The 18,835-nt window shown below is 48.3% G+C and overlaps 1 protein-coding gene across 1 annotated transcript; it reads right to left on the bottom strand.

Annotated features, from left to right (window-relative positions):
• Nucleotides 1-600: 600 nt before the first annotated feature.
• On the bottom strand, nt 601-3,910 carry LOC122055329 (thiol protease SEN102-like). The gene is made up of 4 exons (XM_042616707.1): nt 1,729-3,910; nt 1,316-1,551; nt 1,097-1,234; nt 601-1,016 (listed from the first exon to the last, which is right to left on the bottom strand). Exons 1-4 carry the CDS (start codon nt 2,303-2,305, stop codon nt 756-758), a joined length of 1,212 nt encoding a protein of 403 aa, XP_042472641.1. The 5' UTR covers nt 2,306-3,910; the 3' UTR covers nt 601-755.
• Nucleotides 3,911-18,835: the final 14,925 nt, after the last annotated feature.

Raw genomic sequence — 18,835 nt, 5'->3', positions numbered from 1 at the left:
TAGCCAAATCGAATAGTAATTTCATACAGGTCAGTCTAGTGCTGCTTCTTATGACTCTTTGTTCTTCATTGCAGTCTGCATTATATGCTAGTGCAGTATAATTTCATCTTGGTTGAAGTTTATTGAGTTTAACATGGTTCAGTGTTGCTAATTCCTGAAGTAACTCTTAGGCATGAAAATTTTGATCGATGGTGTAACCCTGCTTGTGATGATATAAACTTTGTTCCTCTTATCTAACATGCAATTAAGTCATGGTTGAATTCTGAATTGGATTTGGAAGTGCCAATGGTTATGTTTAGTAGGGTAGAAGGAAATGAAATTAGATTACTTTATTCCCTTACAGTATTTGAAAGTACAATTTATGGTGTCATAATTTAAGAAAAATGTTCTATATCACCTTTCCTAATATAATATTATGAGTTTTTCAAACTCATTTGGGATAGATAAGCTTAGATTGGGCGGCTTAAGCAAGCTTGACTAAGGATCAGCAAAATGTAGTAGATTGAGGTTGAGTGACTCAAATAGATTAAGTGGGTTTGATAGATTGTGTGGATCAAATAGACTAGACAAGTAAAGATCATATGGATTCGAAGTCCAACAAGTTGAACATGTTAGTTAGCTAGATCCCATGGAAACATGCACACAGCAAAATACTCAATTTCTAGTATGCCAATATTTATTGGTATTTTATTTGTTAATGGCAACAATCCAAACAAACATAACTAAAGATATTTCCATCCACTATAGGAATCATCTTAAAGTTCATCCTTGGAAGATGATGCCTTCTTTGTAGGGTTGGGTGACGACTTGATGGGGTAAGAAGCCTCCATCGCGATACCACACAATCCGTGTTTCGCCCTAATTCCCCTTTCCATCCTGATGTAGCCCTTCTCTCCCCACTCCTCTCCCCATGAGTTTTTGACTATCCAATACTTCGTCCCATCTAACGTTGTTCCATATCCAACAATTGCAACTCCATGATCCAAGTCTGTGCCGCAACGCCCGGTGAAAACTCCCTACCATTACAAATTCATATCTCAAAATCCGTAACTTGATCCATTCAAATAATCTATAAAAAAGGATCAAGTCGACCAACCTCGGAGTAGAATTGGAATGCCGATCCGCTTGCCTCAATGGCGACGGACACCGGTTGATTTGCTACAGCCTCCATCAGAGCATTTTCATTGTTCGTTGGAACATCCTCATAACCATCAATTGTAACTACCGGCAAGTTCTAGCAAATAAAGAGGGGAAAAAATCAATACAAAAAGAAAAGAATTCATTGTTCTAACTGACAAACGAAAACTATACATACCTCTGAGATGGCACATTTTCCATCATCAGCTTTGTAAGGATAGTCATCCTCAGTTACGAGACCCCCATTCTTCTTGATGAACTCAAATGCATAATCCATGAGACCTCCATTGCACCCTTCATTGTCCTTCGTATCGCAATCGATAAGCTGTTGCTCGGATAAAGAGATCAATTTATTTGTCTCAATTTGATTTATTCCTTCCACGGCCACCACAGTGGAGAATGCCCAGCAGCTCCCTGAATTTTGCCACAAAATAGTGAGTAATTTAGAATTAAATCTTGTTTTTATTTAATTACCAAATATTATGATATTTACGTAATATATTTGTTATAATTCGGAAGGTACTGATTTTGGTAATTAAACTTTCTTTGAGGGGCGAAATATAAATTGGAGCAAGTTATTTAAAGGCTCACCGCACTGGCCCTGGTCCTTGACCGGAGTTACGGCGCCCTTCTTCCTCCAGTCCACCGACGACGGCAGGCGGGGCGTGCGCTCCTCGTAATCGAAGCTCCTAGCTTTGCTTCTTCCCGTCTCCTCCCTCCCTCCGCGCAGCGCCCGGTGGTGGGCGACCTTGGACCCGGCGTAGGCGGCCCGGAACTCGTGGTTGGTCATGTCGCCGAACTTGTTGAGGCGGAGTTTGTACGGCGCCTCCTTCCGCTGGTTGAACTCGTGGATGAACCGCACGTTCTCCTTGAACACGTTGAACCGCCTCCGCTTCTCGTCGAGGTCCCGCGCCACTGTGTGGTGGCTCCGCCACCGCTCGTACAGGTCCCAGATGCTCTCCTCCGACGCCAAATCCTTCTCCTCGAACGGAATGGCTTCGGCGGTGGCCACTGCGACGACCAGCAGTAGCAGGAGCACGGCCATCTTCTTCATTGCCGCTCTTGCACACCAACTGTTCGATGGAATGCCGCTGCGGTGGAGTGTTGATTTATAGAGGAGATGCACTTGAGTGTTGCTTGTGGGGAACGGCTGGGAGCTTAAATTCATGGAGAGAAAGTGGTGATGGTTTCAGAAATGAATGGCGAAGAGGCTCTCAAGGAAGGTAGATCACATGTGGTGGGTGAAGGAAGATCACGCAATTTGCCAGGGAGTCGATCAAAATCCAAATGATTTCTGCAGTGAATGTTTTGCTCACGTTGCTTGTCAGTTTGTGTATGCTTTTTGTTGTTTTCGTTAAATAATTTGATGATTGAATTTGCATTGCGTTGCTTGTAGGAGCAAGGAGTTTAACGAGGGAGGATAACAAGGTGGCAAGCACGCTGTTCTTGTTCTTGCTTGGCGGTAAGAGATACCTAGTAAGAAAGTAAGTGATTCTAAGGTCTTTTATTAAATTTTTTTAGAGCAATGTGAAGTCCTACTTTGGAGTCTTATAACTGTCTATCTTCGAATTTCCTTTTTATCGTTTAAGTTTTAAATCTCTTTTAACGGTAGCATACCATACGACCAGAAGACCCTCCAAAGGAGGCTGTAAAACAGGGCATCATCTTTTAATTAGAGCATTTATTGCATAAGTTCACAATGATTCACAAGTAAATTGATAGAAGACATCTTACTCCATCCCAATGAATAAGAGGACATAACTCCATTTAAAAACTAAAAAAAAAATAGAGCAAAAGGGAATCAATTAAACAACACACGCAAGTAGAAAGCGCCTTCTGTGTTACTAAATGAAGGCTTGGTCATTTTGTTTAACACACCATTGACTATTAGGCAAAGAACAAATAAATAGAATATGCTATCTATGTACTTCACGACTTCTTGTCGTTGTCTCGATATTTGTTGAGTGGTCCAACGGATGCCTAAGAATGTAGTCAATTAATTGTATTGTTGAAAAGAATGGAGTAATGATTTATTATACTTCAATCCTGGCTAGAATTTGAAGTCGTGATTGGACAGTACATAGACTCATTTATCACTCAATTCAATATCTAATTCAAACATCAATAGACTCATTTATCACTCAATTCAATATCTAATTCAAAGATCAATGACGAGATAGCTGCCATTTGTCAACCAAATATGACTCTCTATTTAAGTCTCAAATTCCCCTATCTTGTTGACGAGTAATTAATTGTTTAATGAGCAATGACTTCTCTTGCTTAGCTTCACATTATTGGTGCAGTATCCTCTGAATCAAGATTGTCTAGATTGACTAAGTTTAAATTGATTCAAGTTTAAATCTTGATATTTGAATTTCGATGTTTAACAATATATGAAAATTACAAGTGTAATCGTTCGACTGGAGAGATTGTTGATGCAATTTTCCTTTGATCAGGATTTGACTAGATTAATGTGAAGAAGAGTCAAGTAGGTCAAGGTTGACCGGATACTTGATTAGAAAAGTCTTATCTGGATGTTAGGAAAGTGAAAATCCTGATGAGTGAAGCCAAGTAAAAATCCCGATGAGTGAAGTCGTGCAGTGGGAAAATCTTAGTGAGTGAAGCTAGGTGAAAGTCTTTGTGAGTGAAACCAGGCAGATGAAAATCCTAATGAGTGAAACTAGGTGAAAGTCTTGATGAATGAAGTCAGGCAAATGAAAAGTCTTGATGAGTGAAGTCAGGCAAATGAAAAGTCTTGATGAGTGAAACCAGACACGTGAAAATTCAGGTGGGTCAAGGATGATCGGACATTTGGTGGACGTCCAAGTGGGTCATGGAGGACCGAACACTTGGCATGAGACGGTAAGTCTAAGTGGGTCAAGGTTGACCGAACATTTGACGCAAGGAGAAAATCCAAGTGAGTCAAAGGAATTGACCGGACACTTAGTGAAGAAGCCCTAGCAGATCAAGGATGACCGGATACTAAGCATGATGTCCCAACAAGTCATGGTTGACTGGTGGTCGCGAAAGACACAGAAACCACCGCGCGGCGGTCTGTGTGGCCGAGCGGCAGGACCAGCTAGGCGAACTTCGATATCCTCGGGGATTTCGAAATTGTCAGCCAAAATATCAAAATCCCGTTGTTCGAAACGAGATCGCATGGTAGTATACCATGGGCCTAAGGATTGTTCTTCGGGATGAGAAGAACTGGCCATGATCGGGGCAGAAGAAATCAAAAAGGAAGTTCCAAAGACGAAGGAATGGAATTTCAAAGACTCGAGCTAGGGGAAGAAATACGGATTAGATACCGGAAAGGAAGGAGGAGAGATCTAAAACCTTACTGAGGGGAGATGAATCGAGGAAAGGCGCCGGAGAGCGTCAGAAGGCAGCAACAAGATCGCCGGAGCTCCACAGCGCAGAGAGCAACAGTAGAGGTAACGGAGGCGTGTGAAGGCGAGAAGGAAACGAAGAATTTATAGGGTGAGGGCCGGTCGGCCTCCACCGTCGGATCCAGGTCACGGGAATCAATGCATACATCTAGCCGTTTATTTCGAATTGCTTCGGTCACATCAAAATATCATGCAACCGCCTCCGTACTCTGATGGCATTGCTCCACGTGGCAGTCAATCATTCGGAGCATTTAATGAAGGTATGATCGACATTGATGTCGAAGATTGGCGCAGAACGCAAGGAGATCCGGCGAAAGCCATCATTGATTCATTCGAGGATATCTCTGCCGCTGACCGGGCGGAGAAGATTAGCATGGAAGAGCGTTCGGCTAGACTCACAGGTCATCGGACTATCGCCTCCTTCGACTAGACTTGAAGGAAGGCAAGTGATCCGTGAGCGGGCCCCTTCTCTTGCAAAGTCCGCCAAGTGGAAGTCACGACACCACCCAGGAGAGTGTGGTCGCCGACGGACGCCATAGATGGCCGGTCCGACCGGCGGCCGATGGAATCGAGTACCCGGAAGGGTCCGGCCGGTTTGCACTTATAGTTGGTAGGCACCCTGTCAAATCGGGGTTCCGACGCTCAGTTAAAAAGGTCATGGACCGAGCTGACCTTTTGACCGATCACAGTCATAAAGCACCCCTGTTTGTTAGTCTCCACAAAGCACAAGTAAACCACTGCGGATGTCCGGTCGGATGTTTAGGTATCTTTCCGCTCGGACTACAAGTTTGGAGCAAAGGAAAGGGCCAGAGGATTTCTTTCTCTGACAACCTGTAGGTTTCACGTGTGTGTCATGCTCCAAATCTTGTGACAGGGGATTCTGCTGTCCCATCGAGGGCATGCTTTGACTGTAGCGATATGGGTCAGGTAAACTTTCTGACAGCCGCGTACCTAGGAAAGGACAGGTAAGCTTTCTGACAGCCGCATACCTAGGATAGGACAGGGGACACTTATGCACCTTGGTACGCGTGCCCAAACCTTTCACAGCTCTATATAAAGAACCTCAGGTTTCATCGACAGAGGATGATGGTATGTACTCTGAGACTTCTGGAGCCACCTTGTTCATCGTGATTTACCTGACTTGAGCGTCGGAGGGTCGTCGCTGGGAATCCCCTTCCCGGCTCGACATCTGTGCAGGATAGCCGGAGCATCTCGACACTAGTTGGAGACCTACATCAGCGAGCCTTGGAGCGTCACGTGCCCAGCGTCTGTTGACTTCTGGTTCGGACAGGATCAAATTAGAAGGCGAGAAGGAAACGAAGAATTTATAGGGTGAGGGCCGGTCGGCCTCCACCGTCGGATCCAGGTCACGGGAATCAATGCATACATCTAGCCGTTTATTTCGAATTGCTTCGGTCACATCAAAATATCATGCAACCGCCTCCGTACTCTGATGGCATTGCTCCACGTGGCAGTCAATCATTCGGAGCATTTAATGAAGGTATGATCGACATTGATGTCGAAGATTGGCGCAGAACGCAAGGAGATCCGGCGAAAGCCATCATTGATTCATTCAAGGATACCTCTGCCGCTGACCGGGCGGAGAAGATTAGCATGGAAGAGCCGTTCGGCTAGACTCACAGTCCAGTCAGTCGGACTATGCGCCTCCTTCGACTAGACTTGAAGGAAGGCAAGTGATCCGTAGTAAGGCGGGCCCCCTTCTCTTGCAAAGTCACGCCAAGTGGAAGTCAAGAGCCCACCCGGAGGAGAGTGTGGTCGACGGACGGAGGCCGTAGCGGTCCGAGGATGCCGGCCGATGGAATCGAGTCCGGAAGGGTCCGGTTGCACTTATAGTTGGTAGGCACCCAAATCGGGTGGCAAAAGGTCATGGACCGAGTGACCTTTGACGATCACTCATAAGCACCCTTGTTAGTCTCCACAAAGCACAAGTAAACCACTGCGGATGTCCGGTCGGATGTTTAGGTATCTTTCGCTCGGACTACAAGTTTGGAGCAAAGGAAAGGGCGAGGATTTCTTTCTCGACAACCTGTAGGTTTCACGGTGTGTCATGCTCCAAATCTTGTGACAGGGATTCTGTCCCATCGAGGCATGCTTTGTAGCGATATGGGTCGTAAACTTTCGGCGAGCGTCTAGGAAAGGACGGTAAGCTTTCGACACCTAGGATAGGAGGACACTTATGCACCTTGCAGCGTGCCCAAACCTTTCACACTCTATAAAGAACCTCGTTTCATCGACGAGGATGATGGTATGTACTCAGACTTGGAGCCACCTTGTTCATCGTGATTTACGACTTGGCGTCGGAGGGTCGTCGGGAACTTCCCGACCGTGCGATACCGAGCATCTCGACACTAGTTGGAGACCTACATCGAGCCTTGGAGCGTCACGTGCCCGTCTGTGACTTCGGTTCGGACAGATCAAGGCGCCGTCTGGGAACGCTCCTGCACAGAGACAATGGACGAGGCTGGACGACAGCACACGGTGACGCTTTCAAGGGAGGAACTCGACGCTCTGGTCGAGATAAGGGCCGCCAAACTCGTGGAGCAAAAGCAAAAAGCATCCGCCGAGCGGGCGGAGCAACAAGCAACGTCCGCGTCGGGGGGCCGAGCGCCAGCCACCGTCGCATTCCACCGGGCCTTATTTCGCACCCCTGGAGCCACGCCAGCCCGGAGAGATATAGGATCTTCCTCAGATGAAATGCCAAGGCGGGATGACAGGAAGGGGAAAGCTCCCCGGACGGACTCATCTCCCGAGAGGACCAACCGCCAATTTTCGGAAGCCATTCTGCGAGATCCTCTGCCCAAGCACTACGTGCCCCCTACGATCGGCGAGTATAATGGAACAACGGACCCGGATGATCATTTGGGTAAGTTTGATAATACCGCCACGCTCCACCAATACACTGATGGAGTGAAGTGCCGAGTCTTCCTTACCACGCTCTCGGGATCGGCTCAGCGGTGGTTCCGTAGACTGCCGGACGGATCCATCACAAGCTTCAAGGACTTCCGAACGGCCTTCCTCCACCACTTCGCCAGCAGTCGGCGTTATCAGAAAACAAGCGTTAGCTTGTTCGCCATCAAACAAGAGCCAAAGGAATCGCTTCGAACTTACATCCAGCGATTCAACCAAGTGGCGATGGATATCCCAACAGCCACATCGGAAACGATGATGAACGCCTTCACACAAGGCCTTGTTGATGGGGACTTCTTCAGGTCGCTCATCCGAAAGCCGCCCCGAGACTATGATCACATGCTACATCGGGCCAACGAATACATAAACGTGGAAGAAGCGCAAGCCGCTCGGAAAAAAGAAGCTCCAACCGAGCGTGCACTTGTTCATGCCGAGCGGAAGCAGCACTCCGCTCAGCAACCACCTAGAGGACCAAGGGCTGAAGCAATTCGATCTCCCCACACCAGATCGCACGTGCAAGAAGTGGCTGCCGCTCGGCCCAAGCCAAAGAAGAGGTGGACCCCAATGTTCTGCAAATTCCACCAAACGGATACGCACAACACGAGGGATTGCCGAAGCCTTCCCTTTGTGTCCAATCCTGTTCCCCGGAGAGCCGAACGACGGTCTCCTCCCCTCAACACGAGGCAAAGGACCCAGGAAGCCGACCGGACCCGCATAGAGAGGCGACATCACCATACGTCCGATCGGCATAGATCCCCAAGACAGGAGAGTCGCCGGACGTCCAGGGAACGGTCCCGACCATCCACTCGGGAGGAAGAAAACAGGAGCAATACTTCCGGCGAAATCAACGTTATGGTGGGCCGAGGAGACTCAACCGAGCAAGAAAGGCGGGCGTCCGACAACTCGTGGTAGCCAAGGCGGGCAAGTGGACAAATCTTTCGTCCCGGAGACTTGGAAGGAGTAGAAGTACCCCACGACGGTTCATTAAAGCGGTAATAGCAAATTACACCATTCACATATTTGTTGACACGGGAGCTCGGTCAACATACTATTCAAGAAGGCGTCGATCATGAATTGATCGCTGCTTCAATGACGACCCGCTCTACGGGTTTACGGCAATGAATTGTCGGACAAATCCTTGGCCACCTCCGGAGAAGAGCGGAGGACCAGGACAACAAACTTGTGGTGGTTGACTCTCCCTCATCCTACAACGTCATTTGGACGACCCTCATTCCGAGCGGTTGTCTCAACCTTCCACAAGATAAATTTCCCGTGGAGGACAAAGTTGGAGAAGTGCGGAGAGATCAACTCGGCGTTGCTATATAGAGATGATCCGCGAAGCTTTCGGAAGGTCCCCGAATCAGGTACACGCCATAACCAGAAACCTCCGCTTTAATTTATGATGAAAAGGAGAAGTTCAGATCCATCCGACCCGATCGGAGGCCACCACTTTCATCGCCTCGGATCTAGAGGAAAAAAGAAGAAGGATCCAATGCCTCCAGAATCATGATGTCTTTGTTTGGTCGACACACGAGTTGCCGAATTTCGCCTAGCCTAGCGACATGAGTTGCATGTCCGACTGCCGGAAAGCGAAAAAGAGATTTTAGCAGCGAATGCCATAATCCGGCGGAAGTAGAAACTGGAGGCGCCACATCTGTGAGGTGCGGTTCCAGTGGCTAGCCAACGTGGTATTGGTCTCAGCCGGCAGTGGCGAGTTGCATTGACTGGGACTTAAACAAAGCATGTCCCAAAGATTTTATCCTGCCGGATAGATCAGGTGGACTCTACTGTGAATTAATTGCATGCTCGCGCCTACCTATCACGTGCACCGCGAAGATCAAGAAAGGTGAGCCATCACGACGCACATATTGCTACAATGTGATGCCGTTCGGATTGAAGAATCCGGCCACCTATCGCTTGATGAACAAGGTATTCAAGGAGCGATCGGCGGAACGAAGTTTACGTGGGACATTCTTATCAAATCCGTCAGCGATCTTTTCAAGGATATGGAAGAAACCTTCCGAACAACAAATATGGAGTCAAGCTAAATCCCGAAATGCCTGCGAGCTAAAGGAGGCGTCGGTATATAGTGACCGAGCGGTCAAGCAAATCCCAACAGAAAGCTCTGCAAGACATGCTTCCTCCCAAACACAAGGGAAGTGCAGCGGTTGGGTCGGATAACGCTTTGTGATTCATCTCAAGCCGACCGAGCTGCGTTCTTCAAGATCCTACGAAGCTACTAAGTTCCATGGAACGAAGAGTGTGACCGAGCATTTGAAGAGTTGAAAACATATCTGAATTCCCCTGTTGGCCAAGCCGATCGGAGGCGAGTCATATGTATTTGTCGTCAAAGCATTGTAGGCTCACTTGTGGCGAGAGCAGCCGGTGTATTTTCGAGCCATATTTTGAAAGATGAATCTCGCTACACCGGCTCGAGAAGTTGGCCTTTGCATTGGTTCTAGCCGCGCGCCACCGTATTTCTTGGCCCACACAATCATTGTCCGGACGCCACTCGGAAGAGTCTTGAATGAGCGTCCGGACGGCTTATCAAGTGGACGAATTCGAGTTTGACATCCAACAGCCCGCTCGCGATTAAAGCCCAATCCTTGGGATTTTGTGGCTGAGGAGGCTTTGGAAGATATATGTGGATGGGTCTTCCACTCGACTCCGGATTGGGATATTACTTCTCACCAAGAAGAAAAGATGCACCTATCCGTCCTGGACTACAAGGCCACCAACAATGAGGCAGTATGAGGCCCTTATAGCCGGATTACAGACGACATGTGGGGCCGTCGGGTAACTCTCTATTCGGTTCACGGTTGGCGCTCGAACTTTCCACCTTTGAAATCAACGTGTTCGCTTAAACTCTCTGTGAAGCCTTTGAGAAACTCAAAGCTACTTTCGAGAGGTGCTTATTCGAAGAACCGAGCCGATGAGTGGCCAAACTCGCGAGCTCAATGCCGATCGTCATTCCCAATAAAAACGATGGTGGCGCATGTCGACGGATGCAAGGCCTCGCGTTTCAGTGGAGGACACCTATTATAGAATTCCTCCGTTCGCACCACATCATCCGATGAATATGCGGCTCCTCAAGAAGAGCCGGTCGGTTTACACTCATCGGAGATCCTACGAAAGCTTTCTCGTCCTCTGCTAAAATGTGTAAGCTCGGAGGACTCGACTCCTCCGAAGTACATCAAGGATCATGTGGAGGTCATCCTCGTTAGCCAAGAAGATCCTTTTGGCGGATACTTTTGGCCAACTTTACAAGCGATGCCGTCGACAGCCTTTCATGCCGAGTATCACAACTTCTCCCACCGCCGAGGAGATGAAGGCATCAACCATCTCATGTCCGTTCGATCAGTGGGGAATGGATATTGTAGGTCCATTTCCGATGGCGATCGGGCAGAGGAAATTTTTACTAGTGGCGGTAGACTATTTCTCCAAGTGGGTGGAGGCCGAGCCGCTGGCAAAGATCACTGAGCAAATGGTTAAAAAATTCATCTGGCAGAACATCATTTGTCGGTTCGGCATCCCTCGCCGATTGGTGTCCGACAACGGGCGGCAGTTCACAGGGAAGATGTTGGAGGATTGGTGCCAAAGCTACGGCATTGAGCAACATTTCACATCCGTGGCCTATCCTCAGAGCAACGGTCAAGCTGAAGTCGCCAACCGGGAAATTCTTCGTATTCTGCGCGCTCGGCTCGACCATTTAGGAGGGAGTTGGCCGGACGAGGTGCCGAGCGTCTTGTGGGCTATCCGAACGACGCCAAAAGAAGGGACGGGAGTCACACCGTTCCATTTGGTATATGGCGGTGAGGCTGTCATACCGGTCGAAGTAGGCGTTGAGTCAGCCAGGATCCAGAACTATGATGATGACAACACCGAACGAAGAAACATAGAGCTGGACTTGGTAGAAGAGGAGAGGGCAAAGGCGTCCGTTCGGCTGATGGCGTACCGTCAGCGGATGAAGCAAAACTACAACCGGCGCGTAATTCCCAGATCGTTCCAAGTCGGCGATCTCGTCTGGAAGAAAGTCAAGCCGGTCGGCGACGTCGGCAAGCTTGAAGCGCCATGGGCAGGCCCTTTCAAAATCATCGAGAAGCTCCGCTCGCGTATGGAGGACGGAAGCTAGATAGACCGTGGAGCGAACCACTTACGGCGGGTGAAAGGTGTATCAAATCACCGTATTTCATTTTTCGACTAAATACTTGAAATGCAGAGATGAAAAGTCAAAGGAGCGAATATAAGGCATTATCATCGTAGCGCGAAGGCCCCCAGGCCGATCGGCCGGGAGGTTTATGTGGTTAGACTTGTAAGCAAATAACCCGTGCCGTTCGGCCGGAATTAAATTGGTCATGCCAAACGCTCGAAGATCGAAGGCCCCGTACCCTTCGAACGGAGGTATATTATCCGAGCCAAAATACTCGATGAAGTAGATCCTGAGCCATGCGGCCAGGAGGGCATTATCCAAGCTGGGGGAAAGGCGAAGAGCAACGCCGAACGGAAGTGTCAAAATTAGCCTTGACGGCCGTCTAGCCCAGACGTTAAACCGTAGAGCCGCGCCGACCGGCTATAAATATCCGCGCCGACGAGCACCGTCGTTAAAAATCAAGAGACGAGCCGGCGTCTATAAACCCTCCGAGCGGAATACCGACGAGCTCCGTCGTTAAAGATCGAGAGCCGCGCCGACCGGCTATAAATATCCGCGCCGACGAGCACCGTCGTTAAAAATCAAGAGACGAGCCGGCGTCTATAAACCCTCCGAGCGGAATACCGACGAGCTCCGCCGTTAAAGATCGAGAGCCGCGCCGACCGGCTATAAATATCCGCGCCGACGAGCACCGTCGTTAAAAATCAAGAGACGAGCCGGCGTCTATAAACCCTCCGAGCGGAATACCGACGAGCCCCGTCGTTAAAGATCGAGAGCCGCGCCGACCGGCTATAAATATCCGCGCCGACGAGCTCCGTCGTTAAAGATCGAGAGACGAGCCGGCGTCTATAAACCCTCCGAGCGGAATACCGACGAGCCCCGTCGTTAAAGATCGAGAGCCGCGCCGACCGGCTATAAATATCCGCGCCGACGAGCTCCGTCGTTAAAGATCGAGAGCCGCGCCGGCCGGACGGAAGAGCTGGGGAAAACACTTCATTCTGGAAGAATGCACCTCGAATGCCCAAGGTATGATGTGATAGAAGACGAGCGGACCGTACAAGTGTTAGCCAGGGAACAGTGCAAAAAGATAGGGTACACGAAAGGAAAGCATTTCATTAAAATTAGAACCTTAGGTCGAGTGGCCTAAGTACAAAAAGGTGCATGTTCAGCCGAGTGGCGAAATTACAAAAATTACTCGATGTAGTCGTAGAGGTCCCTCGGAATGTTGCTCAGGAGCTCCACTTGATCGCCGGCTGGAATATTGGTGGACTCCGGAAGAAGGCCCTTCGACTTCAGATAGGTCATAGTGGCCGTAATTGCCAGGTCGAAAGCCGAGTACATCCGCTCGCAAATTTTCTCCGAGAACTCGGGCGATCGGATGTAACTTTGTCGGAGAGCGGCGACTCGGCTCGGCTCGGCATCCTGGTATTCCTTGAAGGTTGCCTGGGAGCTTGTCAGGGCCTCATTCAGACGTTCAATCTTCTCCGCATCGGCCGAGCGGCCTGCCTTCTCCCGATCGAGCTGCTCCGTCAGCTCCTTTATCTTCAACTCCAGGCCCCGGGCCTCCACGTTTTTCTTCTCCAGATCGGAGATGGCCGTGTTCTTCCGAGTGGTGGCCGAGTTATCTGTGTCAAGCGACTTGACCTGTCGCTCGGACTCGGCTAGGGCGTGGGCCTGATCAGCTGTTTTCTTCTGCTCAGCAGCTAGCAGAGTTTGAGTTTTCTTCAGCTCTTTTTGCAGCTCGGAGTAGGAAGGTCCTTGGGAGCCGCTCGGACCACCTGCCGCCCGCAGTTGCCTTATCTCCTCGTCCGCCATAGCCAGACGGTTGGAAACTGCTATCTCTTCCACCCACCTCTGAAACGAGAAGGCGCAGTTGTTAGAAGCCGAAATAACCTAGAAGACGCTTTTTCATCCTCATCCTGGTCGTCGCAATCGCTATCGATGTAGTCTTCATCATCAGAGTCATCTTCTTCCTCCTCCTCCTCCACATCTTCCTCTTCCTCTTCGAAATCGTCCGAATCGGATCCCGCCTCCTGATCGCAAGATGAAGAAGAGATCGAGACGACGGCAGCGGCAGGTCGACGGGAACGTCGCATCCTTGCTCGGTGGCTCCTGATTTCCTTCTCGGGGAAGATTGCAGGAAGCGCCAGTCCCCCCAAAAGCCAAAACCATCCGACGTTCCGGCCCGGTCAGAGGGTTGGACCGCGGAGGTAGCCGAGCGTAGCGGGGTCTCCACTCGGCGTCTCTTTTGCAGTGGCTGATCCTCCTCCCAAACGGACCCTTCCTCGGGGGCCGTTGGGAGGGGGCCGTTGGTTCCCTGGAGGGGGTAGCTCCGCTGTCCACCTGCTGTTGAGAGGCTTGAGCGGCCGATTCAGCCTGGGTGCCGCTTTCTCCTTCGTGAGAACCGACCGGCTGAATACCCAGCGCCTTCATTTCCTTGGCTGCCACGGCCTCCAGCGCCGCTGCCTTTCTCTTTAGAATGCCGGCCATCACCGAGTCCATGACGATGTCAGCTGCAGGAAGAGAAAAAGAAATCAGTTAGCAATTAAAGCAAGTGCCAAAGCAAAGTTCTTACCGGGAAGTGGGGTCCGTATAGGACTCACCAAAAATGTACATCACTCCCTCGTGAAGAAGCTTGTTGATGTCAAGTCGTAGACCGCTAGTACATGCGTGAAGATAGTCCGGTCGGGTCTTGAATTTCTTCAGTTCGGGAGGGGGAGGTAGACTGACTTGCCACTAGGTCGGAAAGTTTGGCTGACTGGGCATGCGGAGGTAGAAATAATAGTCCTTCCAATGTTTATTGGAAGTGGGTAGTTTATTGAAGAAGACCACGAGCTTGGAACATAAAGGTGCGCTCCTTGCTTAGGATAATAGAAATAAAAGAAGACCTCTCGGAGGAATGTTGTGAATCTTGAACAAAACGACAACGCCGCAGAGGAGACGGAAGGTGTTTGGTACTAAACTTCCGAGCGGCACGCCAAAATAATTGCAGACGTCTGCTATAAAAGGATGGACGGGGAACCGCAGACCGGCGGTAAATTGGTCGCGAAAGACACAGAAACCACCGCGCGGCGGCCGGTGGCCGACCAGCTAGGCGAACGATATCCTCGGGGATTTCGAAATTGTCAACCACAATATCAAAATCCCGTTGTTCGAAACGAGATCGCATGGTAGTATACCATGGGCCTAAGGATTGTTCTTCGGGATGAGAAGAACTGGCCATGATCGGGGCAGAAGAAATCAAAAAGGAAGTTCCAAAGACGAAGGAATGGAATTTCAAAGACTCGAGCTAGGGGAAGAAATACGGATTAGATACAGGAAAGGAAGGAGGAGAGATCTAAAACCTTACTGAGGGGAGATGAATCGAGGAAAGGCGCCGGAGAGCGTCAGAAGGCAGCAACAAGATCGCCGGAGCTCCACAGCGCAAAGAGCAACAGTAGAGGTAACGGAGGCGTGTGAAGGCGAGAAGGAAACGAAGAATTTATAGGGTGAGGGCCGGTCGGCCTCCACCGTCGGATCCAGGTCACGGGAATCAATGCATACATCTAGCCGTTTATTTCGAATTGCTTCGGTCACATCAAAATATCATGCAACCGCCTCCGTACTCTGATGGCATTGCTCCACGTGGCAGTCAATCATTCGGAGCATTTAATGAAGGTATGATCGACATTGATGTCGAAGATTGGCGCAGAACGCAAGGAGATCCGGCGAAAGCCATCATTGATTCATTCAAGGATACCTCTGCCGCTGACCGGGCGGAGAAGATTAGCATGGAAGAGCCGTTCGGCTAGACTCACAGTCCAGTCAGTCGGACTATGCGCCTCCTTCGACTAGACTTGAAGGGAAGGCAAGTGATTCTCTTGCAAAGTCAACGCCAAGTGGAAGTCACCGGAACAGCCGCCCACCCAGAGAGTGTGGTCCGACCGGACGGACGGCCATAGATGGCCGGTCCGACTGGACTGCCGGCCGGCCGATGGAATCGAGTACCCGGAAGGGTCCGGCCGGTTTGCACTTATAGTTGGTAGGCACCCTGTCAAATCGGGGTTCCGACGCTCAGTTAAAAAGGTCATGGACCGAGCTGACCTTTTGACCGATCACAGTCATAAAGCACCCCTGTTTGTTAGTCTCCACAAAGCACAAGTAAACCACTGCGGATGTCCGGTCGGATGTTTAGGTATCTTTCCGCTCGGACTACAAGTTTGGAGCAAAGGAAAGGGCCAGAGGATTTCTTTCTCTGACAACCTGTAGGTTTCACGTGTGTGTCATGCTCCAAATCTTGTGACAGGGGATTCTGCTGTCCCATCGAGGGCATGCTTTGACTGTAGCGATATGGGTCAGGTAAACTTTCTGACAGCCGCGTACCTAGGAAAGGACAGGTAAGCTTTCTGACAGCCGCATACCTAGGATAGGACAGGGGACACTTATGCACCTTGGTACGCGTGCCCAAACCTTTCACAGCTCTATATAAAGAACCTCAGGTTTCATCGACAGAGGATGATGGTATGTACTCTGAGACTTCTGGAGCCACCTTGTTCATCGTGATTTACCTGACTTGAGCGTCGGAGGGTCGTCGCTGGGAATCCCCTTCCCGGCTCGACTTCTGTGCAGGATAGCCGGAGCATCTCGACACTAGTTGGAGACCTACATCAGCGAGCCTTGGAGCGTCACGTGCCCAGCGTCTGTTGACTTCTGGTTCGGACAGGATCAACTGGATATTGAATTTGAGAACCTTGGACTTGATTTATGCAAGTCAAAGGTGGTCGATCGATTGAATCGTAGTCCAATCGATCAGTTGATTGGAAGTGTGTCACGAAGAAGGTTTGGCCCAATCGATCGGTCAATCGAGAGCAATTATCACGAACACAGAATCGATTAACTGATCGATTAGGCATCTCCAATCGATCGGCCGATCAATTAGAGACTGGATTTCTCGCGCGCGCAGACGCGAGAAAGGCTGGATCGATTGGCCGAACGATTCAGCCATTTCCAGCAGAGCACAAAAGTGCTCTAAATCAATCAGCCGATCAATTCAAAGCCTCCCCAATCGATCAGCCGATCCGATCGTTGCGCAGGTTATAATCGTGGGCGAGCGTTTTCTCCACACTCCTCTCCAACGACTACAGTGCGATCTCAACGACAAGTGTAGTTACACTTAGGTTTAAAAGGCAACAACAAATAAGAAAAAAAGAAAGAGTTTCCATTTGTATCTTTTAGACTTTCTTCTTATGGGTGTTATATATTATTGTGTCAATATGTACGAGATTTCTCTACCTTTGACTGCGACCGAGAATGAGTATTTTTATTAATGGAGAGTTTGTCATGTGTGAATCCTTCGATTAGTCACCTCTTCTTGAGGTGAATACTAAGTAAATCATTTGTGTTAGCGTTGTAAGTTTGCTTCAAATTCATTCCACTGCATATCATCATCAAAGAAACAAATAATCAAGCGCGACGAACTATTCACCCCTCTCTCCCCGCCCCCTAATATTTCGACCTTAACACACATGACTCGGGATTTAGTTAATCTGACTCTGCAAGCAATTGATACAACTAAATGTTTCAAATATATTAACATTTTCCTACAGGGTAAGAGACCACAACCTTCTAATTTCATTTACACACACAATTTAACAATCCAACATACAGATTAATCTTTCAATTAAAATCCAAAACATAAATGTAAATGTGGTATTAAAATGTAGTTGTCTCCACTCAAGCAGTGACTTATCACTCTATCTCTTAGGAATTTAGGGCAGGCTACACTACTTATCGCAATCCACTTAAACAAACACAAAGAAAACTAACGCATTAAATTGCTAATCCCAAGTTAATAGTAATGGTTTCAATCCAATTAAATAAGAACTCAGCTATTAACTTGTTACACCCAATCACTAATTCAAGATGTTTAAATCCCCTAGTTGTTCTTTATTTAAACTTATAGAACTGTTTTATTTGCTAAATTAGTAAAATTTATGGGCATCCAACAGTTATGACTCCAGATGAACACTTTATCTGAGAACTTTGTAACTAGAAATGTCCCCATGTAAAATATACAATCAGAGATGATAAGAGTGACTTGTGATGCTATCCAGCTATAGAGAGGTTTTTTTGGTGGTTCAGAATTAAGGTTTAGTTAGCTACTGCAGGGGTACAAGGGTTAACTAGTTCAGAAGCAGAGAAAATGCCTACAAGAGAATATTTTCTATCATGGTAAACTACATTTTGATACAGAACAAGGAGTTCGAATGTAAGTACAATCACAAAACAAGTACAACTACATTTCAGCAGAGAATTAACTACAATGTAAGAAGACAGTAGTGGGTCATTCAACCAAGAAGAAGAAGAAGAAAAAATAGAAGAGGAAGAAAAGATAAAAACAAGAACATCAAAATGTATCTTCGTTTACAAGGAAAATGCATAAACACTTCCCCCACCAACAGGAGGCAAAAAAGAAGGGAACCTCTTTGTAGTCCAAAACAGGTTCTAATCAGATGAAAATTGCAACTGTTAGTTGCTAAAACAAACCAGGAAGAACAGGCATTTGCTTGTTCCACATGAGCAAGCATCAACATCGAAGCAATATAATATATGAAAATATCACAAATATGATAAAAGAAGCCTGAGTTTGCTTGTTCCAAACAAAGGGGCCGTATCTCCCTATGCTGTGGCTGAAAGATGTTCAAGAGAAGCAAGGGAGGTAGATATCGTGATTAGCTATTCATTAGAAGGAAAGGTAGGTTGTCTCTTCATGAGGGAGGAGGGTGATTGATGGTGACACTTCACGAAGGCCATAGGTCATTCGTGAGGAGCACAGTTAGCAACGTATTACAATTAACACAGTTTAACAGTTCTCAATTGACATTCATTCCAACTACAAAACATTAAGGCTACGTTTGGTTGAGTATAATATAATCTAGCTTGTAATGTAATCAAATTTGTAATGTAATGTTCATTACATTACTACATTTGGTAATATAATGTATGTAATCTTTGATTACAAGGATGATTACATTTTTTTATTTGGTGTCCATTATTTTTTATAAGGAATGTAATTCGTATTATTATAAAATGACAAAAATATCCTGCGACCTCTACCGACAATTGTCGCACCTCTGCCGGAGCTTGCGGGAACCAGCCACCACTGCCGTTGGTCTCCTCCGCCGGCCGCCGGCGACAACCGACGGCAGCCGACGACGGTGGGCGACGGCCGACGGCGGTGGGTGGCGGCCGA

This window comes from Zingiber officinale, chromosome 3B, assembly GCF_018446385.1.
Source record: "Zingiber officinale cultivar Zhangliang chromosome 3B, Zo_v1.1, whole genome shotgun sequence".
Lineage (NCBI taxonomy): Eukaryota > Viridiplantae > Streptophyta > Magnoliopsida > Zingiberales > Zingiberaceae > Zingiber > Zingiber officinale.
This window is presented reverse-complemented; position numbering and strand designations above follow the sequence as displayed.